Genomic DNA, 10964 nt, shown 5'->3' on the forward strand with positions numbered 1-10964 from the left:
TGAGGGGGGAGGGTGGGGGGGGGGGTGGCTGCCTGGCTCTTTATCTAGTTGTGTAGTTGTCAATATGTTTATTCATGATGGATGTCTATGAAATGGATGCCTGGGTAAGCTAAAGTTTAATGGCAGGCACTTGCATTAAAATAAATAAAAGCTTATTGTCAGGCAACAGTAATTGTAATTATTCAACCATGTCTCTGGACACCTTATTTATTTCTCAGAGTTTCAGCTTCCTCATATCAACACATAGCTAATGCAGATGACCAGTGTGGTTCCTCTGTGTTCAGAGGGTAAGCCCCTTGGCACCCTTCTTCTCATGCTGCTCACCACTCTGATTGTGCCACAGACCGGGGTTGATTGTGCAGTGTAGAAATGTAGTTTGAACTTCCTTGAAGGTAGAAGACAAGGCTTTTTTATGGCATAAAATGGGTATAATAGTATAAGTAGGTCTCATGTAGAATTAAGTACCATGAAGCACTTGCTCAATACAAACACTATGTATAATAAACTATGGTATACATGTATGTGTATAAATATCTTGTATTGTATTTCATTGAATCTAAAATGCCTTCAACTGTAGGCTGTACCATTTTTATATACCCATAAAGGAAAAAATGCTACTAACTGAAATATGACACACCATTGATCATAAAATGGATCTCAACTTCAGAGATGTAACAAATGTGCATCTATCACTGACAAAACATGGTTATATTCATGGCAGTTTCACTCTATGAGATGTCTTCAAGTCAAATCCAAGTTAACCAGAATGCCCACGGAATTGAATGTCCTAGTTAATTCAATTCCTTGTAGCAGAATCTTGCTTCATTTTAATATTCATTAAAAATGTAATGGGGGTGTAGAGAAGATGTGCATTCCCAATGCAAATACTATTTCTTCCCTCCTCTTTTGCCTCCACCACATTTACTTTCTCTAGAAAGCAGCTATTTTCTTGAAGGTTGGTCATGTGACTATTTTCTCAACTACACATGGAAGCCTGCCCAGGGACACTTCTGGAAAAGATTTTCTTTCCTGATTAAACAATAGAAGATATGGCCAGTGGTATAATAATTCCTACACTGTATAAAGATGCAATGACTGGAACTACAGCAGCCTTCTTGTAACCATGAAGAACAGATCAAGAGAAATTATGTTATAATAACATCATAATGACCTCATGACTCTGGGTCAATCCTGCCCCTACTTCTGGGCTTAAGTGAGAAAAAGTTACCTGCTGGTAAATTAATTCCTAAATGACCTATAGAGCGATTTTAAAAAATGAATAAAATCTACTCCCTTGCAAACTATTGGGTCCGACCATGTAAACAATTCATTATAATGCAAGGCACAGATCAACAAAGGCTAAAAGGAGACCTATGCAAAGTATAGTCTAAAGTTCAGAGAAGGAACAATTAATTCTGACAAGGTGGCCAGGGAAGGTTTCAGGGAAGAAAGGGTTTCAGAATCCGGTCCTTGGAGAATGCATGAGGTTTTCATAAGATGGGTAGAGGCATATTATTCATAATCTGATAGTTAATGGACCCTGAAGTCATGTAGCTCTCATGTTTACATACATGAGCTTTGGTCAGAAACAGAGTAGAACTGGAACCCTGATTTCCTGACCGTTTAGTTAGTACTTTTTCAACCAGGAAGGGACAGCACCTAACAAGCCATGCATAACCATAATACACCCCTTTGTGAACACTAATCACACAATTAGCCACTGTATCTGAGACTGGGATGGAAGGAGGCCCTTGTGGAACCCTGCTCCCTATTAACTGTCAGCACGCTCGTGTGCCGGTGTCTGGATGCGGCCGCCTGTAATTACGGCAGAGGTTTATTACTCATGCATGCAAGGCTGAGGCTCGGCAATGACAGGAACATTATTAAAAGCAAAAACTTCTCTATCAGTGGCTAAGCCGATTGTCATCCACATGTCAGAACGGTCTAAAGACCTGTGAGGAGCAATAATGAAGGCAGAGGATGGTCTTTCAACCAAGTGAGTCCTGCATTTTTTCTAAAAGCATTACAGGCATCGGGTAAAGGAGGGAGAAAGAAAGGGAACAACAGAGGGAATGAGGGAGGAAAGGGGGAGAGGGAGAGAGGGTGGGTGGGTCTCCTGTTTGGGGGGGATGTGACAATTTACCTGCTTTTTTGTAGCTATTACCCCTGGTCAAAGGCTACCCCATGGGAGTTGGCTCCCCTGAACTTCTGAGTTCCTTCTTCTGATCCCTCAGCAGCTGCTGAGGAGGCAGGTCCTGCCCTGCAACATGACATGAGAGAAGAATCCAGAAGGGGCAGGAGGACCCAGATGCCTGGCAGTAGCCTCAGAAGGCAGACCTAATGTGGTGGTTGCAGCAGCCACAGCTGGGACAAAGCTTGGTTTGAAGACAATGACTCTGCTCTCATCACCAGGGTTTCCCACAGAACCCTCCCACCACCCACTTCTCTGTGGCTGTGGAAGGCGTGGCGGACAGAAAGCGAAACCTATCATTAGGTGCTGGACTAGCTGGGCCCCGCTAAGCCCGCAGAGCGTGCATCGTCCAGGAGCCAACCCCTGCCATGAGGTAGGCCTTCCCCTGGAATAACTTCCTCAGAGGATGATAGGAAGCCAAAAGTCATGGACAGCGTCACGTAGGAATCTAACAAGAATCCTAGGTCTATTTTCCTAAGCTCATTAGAGCATGTGTGAATGGAGGAGAGGACACAGAGATGAGGACCCTGGAGGAGCTGGCAAGGAAACTCCTGCCAGGCTCACCATGGGACAGGCGGTCCAGGCTGAACATGGAAGGATGGAGCCACTGGAGCTAGAGAAAGGGTACGGCTGGGGGGCTGGGTGCCTTCATGAAGTTGGGGGCGGGGTCAGCAAGCTGGAGGGGAGCACTCAGGTCAGAGTTCCTGAGGGCTGATTCAGATTTTCCAAAGGGAGCAGTTCTAGGTGCTAACTCTTGGCTTGGGTTGTGGCCAAGAAGGGGGCTCTGACGTGAGGTGCACCTGGAATCACTGAAGGTCAAAGGCTGGTTGAGTCCTGAAACAGAGGCTCAGCTGGGCCTCTGACGCCAGCACTTTACACCCACTCCTGTGTTCTAACCACTGTCCCACCTGTCCACATACACTGAACCCCAACATCAGGTCCCCAAGTGGCCTCACTACTTTGTCTCCTATGATTCATGTGTCAAAACTGCTGAGTTCTCCTGTTCAACACTCATTGGTTAAGCACCTACTGTGTATAAGTTCAAGCCTCACCCTTTCCATACTCATTCTAATATTCTTCTGGGACCTAGTATATCCTACAAACCTATCTTTCCAAATAGACCGCAAGCGTCTAGTTGGGCATAATGTCTGCACCTCTCTGTAATTCCAGCCCACACCTAGCAGTGGGGCAGGGCTGGCTAACAGACGTGCTCTGTAACAGGACTTGACACGTATAGGCTGACATTTCTTCTCTTAGGCCTCAAAAGTGATCACCCAAAGGCATCATCATTATAAGCAGAGGGGGTGTGTTGGGGGTTGGGGGAATTAGAAAGGAGAAGGAAAGAGAGCTCAGCCTCAAACACACACAAAGAGAGAAGGATCTCAAGTTAATTCAGAGTCTAAGCAAGTCAAAGGGAAAGGACCTCCTCTTACCCCTCTTGAGATTTCTATCCCAGATGGCAATGACCACACTCTGCCACAACGCAGCACTAGCTTTTACGCATTCATTCCAGGAAGATTTGCTAAGCACCTACTATGAGCCAAAGCAGTTCCCAGCATCAGGGATCTGACAGGGAGCAGGCACACAAGGTCCCTACCTTCAAGCAGTTGGCATTGTCCCAGCTGCTAGGCATCTGGCCCTATGGCTCTTGCTGGTCATTTTGAATCCCGATCCATCCTTAGAACAACCCCGCTGCACAGTGGAGAGGTGAAGTGATCCGCCCAAGGTTGCAGCAGAATCCAAACCCAGTCTGTCTGGTGCCCAACAACCTTCCTTCTAATATTTTATTCTTAAGGACTGTCTAATCTTAGGTCCTCTCTCCATTTGATATGGGCCTCGCTGTGCCCACATCCCTCCTTCCCCGTGTCACTGTTACTCTAATTACTAAGCCTTCTTCCTGTCCACAAAGGACACTTCCAATTTGGCAACACCAAAGGTCAGGGGGTTGGATTTCCTCCTGGAGAATGCCACTGGCGGCCTCTCCTGGATACCAATGGGCTGGGCAGGCAGCAGCTGCCTCCCCCCACATCCCCACCCCCACCCTGTCCCCTGCTCCCCGGGAAGACGCCTGCAGCATACACACTGGCCAATACGATGTGCCTACATCTGAGGGCTGTCCAAGAACTGCGTTCCCCATCTCTCTGGAGGGACCTGCTGCCACCAGACACTATCAATCTGTCGGTGGTAAATGAAGAGAGCCTCCCTCCAGCACCCAGGCCCTGGCTCCCTTAACAGAGCCTTCCCCACACCTGGCCACAGGCTGCCACAGAGCCCTGCTGAGGGCCTGCAGGCAGAACGTGGAGGCACGCACTGCCCTGGTTTCCTGCTGATGCTCATTGCAGTGATGGATTTTCATACCATCATGGCCCTCTGGTCCTCCATGACTTCCTTCTCATAGGAAATGCTGGCACCATCCAGCTTGGTAGTCTATAGGATCATATCTATATCCCTGGCAGGAAAGAGGAAACAGCTGTGGGCCAGCTCTAGTCTCGTGAACAGATGCTTTCAAACACCATCCCGCTCTTTCTGACCCCACCCTGGATGCCTGTCCAGTAAATCTCTACCTCTGTCTCTCTGCACCAACTCACTTTCCCTGTCTGGAGGGTTTGGCTTATGTATCAGGCTGCATGGGCTGCACCTGGTTATCTGGGGACGTTTTGTTTTTCTGTAGCTCAGACTCTGGCCCCGTCTGCCTATGTGGCTTGGGGGCAGGAGTAGGACAGGTAATTCTGACTTTTCTCCATTCCCACAAAGATTTTCAATTTCTTCAAGCAACCCTGCTTCTATTCAATATCCTTCTGAAATCTAAATTTGGAACCTAACCTGAATCGATTGAATTTCCACTTACGACAGAGCTGCCCTGGGCTTACTGAATGAAGCAATGACATGTGTCTTTCCAATTCATTGCACAGGGGCTCTGATGAGGGACAGGATCACCGGCCAGAGCTCAGGGCTTGCTTGTGTGGGGCAGGTGAAACACCACACCCCTCCACTGTCTTCCCCTGACTCCTCAGGAGGTATGGACTGGGAACAAGGAGAGGGGTATTCAAGAATCTTGTCTGCCCTTCACTGGCTGTTCATCCAGGCTAAGTCACATCCTATCAATTTCTCACCTTTCTTGGCTTCAAAATGAGAGAAACAAGTAACTTCCTCAGAGGATGATAGAAAGCCAAAAGTCATGGGCAGAGTTATATAGGAATCTAACAAGAAACCTGCCTGTCCCTGGGTCCATTTTCCTAATGCTGCTACAAAACCACCATGTTGCCATTTTAAAAAAATATTTTAACACATTCTGTATGAACTTATTCTGCTTTTCCAAATTTTGTACAATATGAATTAATATTACTTTACAGAAAAAGGAACATAAAACAATATTCATGTTATAAAAAATGCATATTCAAAGAAAACATGCTAAAACATGCTGCTCCCTAACCTGGCTGACGGCTTCACTTCCAAGCTCCTCAGAAGGACTGGGTGTCCTTCAGATAAGAGGGTTAAGGACCACAGCAGCCTCAAGATGGTACAGGCAGGCAAGATGATACAGGCAGGAAAGAAGGTACAGGCAGGCAAGATGGTACAGGCAGGCAAGATGGTACAGGCAGGCAAGATGGTACAGGCAAGATGGCTCCTCACACTCAGTCTCCCCAGCTAAGTCTTCCCAGCGCCTTCCCCTCACCACATCCACCCAACCCAACTCAGCCTTTACAGTGTTGAGGCTATTTCCTCTGTGGCTATAAATTACCTCCTAAAACTAGCTCACATCCAATCAATCAACCAATAGACCTTAGGTGCCCACATTATGGTCAAGATGCTATGGCAGATGCTGATCCTATTAACTGAGGACAGAAACCTACAGTAGATAGTGTGGCCTGTCACTTAGGGAAACAAGTGTTCTAACCCTGCCCAATCAAATTAGGGTAATTACCACTAGCTGCCGTAACAGATAAGCTCCAAAATCTCCATGGCTTAGCATGATGGTCCAATGCACAGAGACATCAAGACAGAGCTACAGAAGCCAGTGCTCTGCTCCAGGCAGTCATTCAGGAACTAAGGATCGTTATGTATGCCCCCAAGAGGTGGACTCTAAGGCCACCACATACAGATAGACAGAGAAAGCAATGAGGATCCCACATGAGTTTATGTGGGTCAGGCCTGACAGTGGCAGGATAGAGGTGGTATTAAAAAATCCAAAATATGGTACAAAGGTCACTGACAACAAGCCTCAGGCAACTCGGAGCAGGAAGAGCTCAGACCATGTGGCCTGGCACAAGTTCGCCATCCCCCAGCTCATGACCTTGAGCCAAGCTTTAAAGACAGAATGTAGAAAGGGGCAGAGAGAGCAAACCAGGATACCTAGCACTTCTCAAAGACTGGGACTGAAATGTGGAGGCTACAACCTGAAGGCAATTGAGAGGCACTGCAGCAAGTGGATCAGCCTGGCTCAAGGAGGCAGAGGACCCTGAGCAGGGATGGGAACGTGGGAGATGAGGACTGGAGCAGGCTGTGGCAGGCCCTGGCTGTCAGCCTCCGCACCTGACCATGACCCCTCAGGAAACAGAGAGCCCCTGGAAGGTGTGGGACCTTTACAGGTGGTGCTTTCCACTCGGATAGCTGGAACTACGCATGCTCAGTGGAAGAGAGGGGTGAGAGACCAGAGGCAGGGCACTGGGTTAGTGGGTACTGCTGTAAAGGCCAGGGTCAACAATGGGGCCTCACAGAAAGAATGCGAGAGCCGATACAAGAAAGAATCTGGAGGGAAAACGCTAATTCATCTCTGTGTGCTCTTTCCTCCACACCAGCATCTCCACTGTCACTTTAAAATGGCCTCTTCAGCCAGGATTAAGAAAAACATAAACATTAACAACTACAACCTGTAACTGCTTTTCAAAAGGCAGGATTCGAAATCTTGGTACCAAGAGTCTTGGCAGAGAGATAAATCCTGAGGATGTCTGGGTCATCTAGGTGCCCCAGCTCAGGGGGGCCCTGTCAGAACCCCAAGGAAACCTGTCTTATGAGTGAGAGAGCACCAGGGATGGCTGGAGCCCTCCAGGAGTCCCTGCTGCTGAGACCTCCTAAGAGTCCACAGAAAAGGTTTGAGAAATACGGTAACCTTTAAAATACCAGCTCACTCTGTACCCAAGGGGCTGGATCCAAGTGGCCTTGTTCCTACTGTATGCCCCGTGCCTGGCTCTCCCAGGCCCCCCATAACCCTGAGGAATAAAGAATGCCAAAGTCAAGGTTTCCCTCTCCTCCTTCAGAAGGAAGGGGTGGAACAGGCTACAAAGCAAATGGACACAGCAATACAGGCCCCATCACCCAGGCACTGGGAAACCTCTCCTCCCTTCACCAGCCTCCCACTGCAACAGGTGGCCCCTGCAGGCCTAGCACATCAGCAGGGAGGACACCAGTGCCCAAAACAAGCACAGGTAGAGGAGGGAGTGCTGAAGGGTGGGGTGGAGAGGGGTGGGTTCCTTCCACATCACAACTTTTCCCTGCTCTCCTCTTCCAGGCTTCATGTCACTACAAATTACACTCTGCAGCCAGGAGGATAACATCTACCCAGTTGCAGCTTGAATTCTTGGCTTGCCCAGGACAAGATCTCAACCCTGCTCTCCTGCCAGCTCTTCCTTGGAGACTGCAAGTCAAGAAAATTCAGCATTCCCACCCTTGGCACCTGACCCAACCAGTCCCAAGCCCAGGACATCCCCCACTCTCCCCCATGGAGTTGCTTGCATGGCAGAAGCGAGACCCTCAGCCCATCTGAAGCAAGCTCTTGTCTTCTCAGAAGTCCCCACCCCCACTGGGTGTTGGCACGCAAATGGTTTTTCCTCTCTGCTTTGCTTGGTGTGGGCAGCAGAGTAGAGGGCAGAGGACCAGGGGCCAGGCCACAAGCTTGTCAGAGATGCAAAGTCTCAGTCCCTCACCCCAGACCTACTGAATCAGAGACTCTGATGGTGGGGCCCAGAAATGTGTCTTAACGGGCCCTCTGTGTGCTCTGTGAGGCACACCAAAGATTGAGACTCACTGGTGCAACAGCTAGAACCTCAATTCCAGAACCAGAGTATCTGAGTTCAAGTCCCAGCTCTACAAGCCCCTGACTGGGTGACTGACTGTAAGCAAGCTATCTGAAGTGCAGTGAGAGCTCCTATCTCCTAGGGTTGCGGTAAAGACTAAATGAGCCCTGTGAGTCTGTAGCACTTAGTCAATACCATTTGGAATTTTATTCTTCCTATTTGGAATATTTATGGATACATGACTATATCACATTTAGTTTCCTAATTAAAACCAATACTAAAATGACTAGTGTCCCTGAGTGCAGCTGGACAGTGAGGGAGCTTGGGCTATGTTGCACTCTCTCTTTGGGGTCCTATGGGTACATCTATGGCAGGTATCTGTGTAGAATAATAAAGCCCGCCCCATAAGCTTCTCATTCCTCCAGAAGTGAACTGTGGGTTTTGTTTCTGTGCCTTGATTTTTTGACACTCAGGAGACGAGCTCCTGCATGACCGCACAGCAGGCCATATGGCCAGCCAGGCCACAGTGTCTGTGAGGGGTTGGGAGGATTGCAGCTTCCCACTGCACAGGTAAGTTCAAGGACCCTGGGTACTTGTTGAATGATACGGCGAAGGCCATTCTTTCAGAGATCTGCCCACATCCCACCCGGAAGGACCCAGAAAGGATCTTTGGAAAGCAGGAAGAGAGCAGTCTGGTGTCATTCTTCTCCCTGCCACCAGCCTGGTCTCTCACTCTAATTGCAGGGAAGACAATGGAGTCAGTTCTTCCTAATGTAGAATCTTCTTGTTTAACAAACTTAAAACTCCTTATAATTAGGAAGAGACAGTAGATAGAAGTTGTCAAGAAGACAGGCTCTGTGGTCAACCAGACAAGGGGTTCTGATTCCAGACCCTACCCCTGACTAGCTACAGGACGCCAGGCAACTTCGTTAAACACTCCAAGCCTTCTTTTCTCATGTCTGATATGGGGATGGAATCTAACGCACTTATGACATCTCTGCACAGCAAGGATTCCACCAATTATTGTAATCATTACCTTTATGGTTATCTCTAATTCTGGAACTACCATGAGAACATGTGTTAGAAGCTCAGAAAGGGAGGTGGCAGCCTTAGATCTGCCTTAGATAGCAGCTGTGCAAGCCCTGGAGAGCTGCCTGTACTTGAATAGGGAATTCTCAATCTGACCTGGGGAATAACAAGTGTACAATGACTTATCAGTCCCTGGACCAGATGGGACCAGAGCACACTGAATCTCTCTCATCTCCTAAAGCATTGAAGAGAACATTTAAATGGGACAGATACAGTAAGTCAACACTTCAAGTATTGGATAGATCCTATGCCTTTAAGAAGACTGGCATAACGAAACCAATTTTACCACAAGCTAATTGATATGAGCAAGAGCTAAGTTTCTTCAGCATCTCATCAACATTTTAGGAAATGAGGTTGAACGAATCCAAGTTATTGGAGGACCTGCTGTAATTGGATGGCACACCTTGTTTTACACTATAAAAACCTGTTTCCTCAACCCACGAAGAACTTCAGCATCGCCCTCAGGCATTTCTCTGGGAGAAGCCAGGTGTGTTTTTAATAGCAGCCTCCCCCTGGGCTGCGAAATGGAGGAGGAGTCTCATTATTAGCTCTGCAGCCCGCCTCCTCCAACTTACTACCCAAGCGCATTAGCTCCAGACCTGAGGCCTTGACTTGGAAAACATTTAAGCCCACCAAAGTCCCTCCCTGTCAGACTCCACCGAACGCTAAACTGTAACACTGTTTTCTTCCTCTAAGTCAGCCTGCGCCTCCAGTCCCGCTTGGCCACGGGACTGGTTTCTGCGCTTGGGATTTAGTCGCCAGGTAATGATTCCTGCACGTCCCTGAACGCGGGAACCGGCTGTACGGACACGTTTCCACAATAAAAGCAAACTTAAGGGTAATTCTTTCCAGCAGCCCTGGCCTCTTGGCCAAGACAGGGCAGAAAGGGTAAGGAGAGGGAGCGCGCGGGAGCCAGGAGGTGTGGGCTCCCCGGCACCGCGGGCAAGGCCCCGGGGTTTACCGAGGCCCCGTGGGCGCTGGCGCGCGTCCTTACCATTCAGTTGCCGGTAGACGATATCCTCCAGCAGCGAGAGGCGCTTCAGGACCGCGTCCTGGATGGGGCTGGCGCCGTGCGCGCTGAGGTTGGTCGCCTCGGCGCGCGGCCGAATCTCGTGGAACGCATCTCCGCTGCGCACAGCGATGGGCCGGCACTTGGCCAGAAAGAGCACGAAGCCGGCCACCGCTATCAAGTTCAACACCAGCAGCACTTTGACTCTTCTCAGTGAAGCCATCAAACACGCCCGGCCGGCCCTCGCCCCGGACCCGTGCCCTTTCCGGCTCCGGCGAGACGCGGGGCAGCCGGGACCGTACGAGCCTCACACTCCACACTCCGGGCGGATGGTGAGAACCCCAGCCACTCCCGGCCCCACAGAGCGGATGCTCCGGCAGCCAAGACGGTAGAGAGGGCAGGGCGCTCAGGGGGAGGGCCAGATCGCTCCCATGGAAGCCCTGGGTGTGTAGAAGTGCTCCCGGATCTGCCTGCGTACTCCACGGCGCGCGGCCCCTTCCAGGCGCCTGGGCTTCTCCGGGAAGGGCCGGAGGTCGGGCGCCGCTCCTCCGCACCAGATAGTGGTCCGTCGCTGGCTCTCGGGCCGCCGGGAGTGGAGCTGCGGGAGCAGTGAACCTCCGTAGCCAGCGGGCCAGCAGGCGGGGCTGCCCCGGCGCTGGGG

General features: G+C 49.8%; 1 protein-coding gene across 1 annotated transcript in view; it reads right to left on the reverse strand.

Annotated features, from left to right (window-relative positions):
• The window catches only part of WBSCR17 (Williams-Beuren syndrome chromosome region 17), a 420861-nt gene extending 410060 nt beyond the window's left edge, over positions 1-10801 (reverse strand). Inside the window, exon 1 of the mRNA XM_006770853.2 lies at positions 10289-10801. Coding sequence (XP_006770916.1) covers positions 10289-10526 — 238 coding nt within the window. The 5' untranslated portion in view covers positions 10527-10801. The remainder of the gene's footprint in view (positions 1-10288) is intronic.
• Positions 10802-10964: the final 163 nt, after the last annotated feature.

The sequence above is a fragment of the Myotis davidii genome, unplaced genomic scaffold (assembly GCF_000327345.1).
Source record: "Myotis davidii unplaced genomic scaffold, ASM32734v1 scaffold424, whole genome shotgun sequence".
In the NCBI taxonomy this organism is placed as follows: domain Eukaryota; kingdom Metazoa; phylum Chordata; class Mammalia; order Chiroptera; family Vespertilionidae; genus Myotis; species Myotis davidii.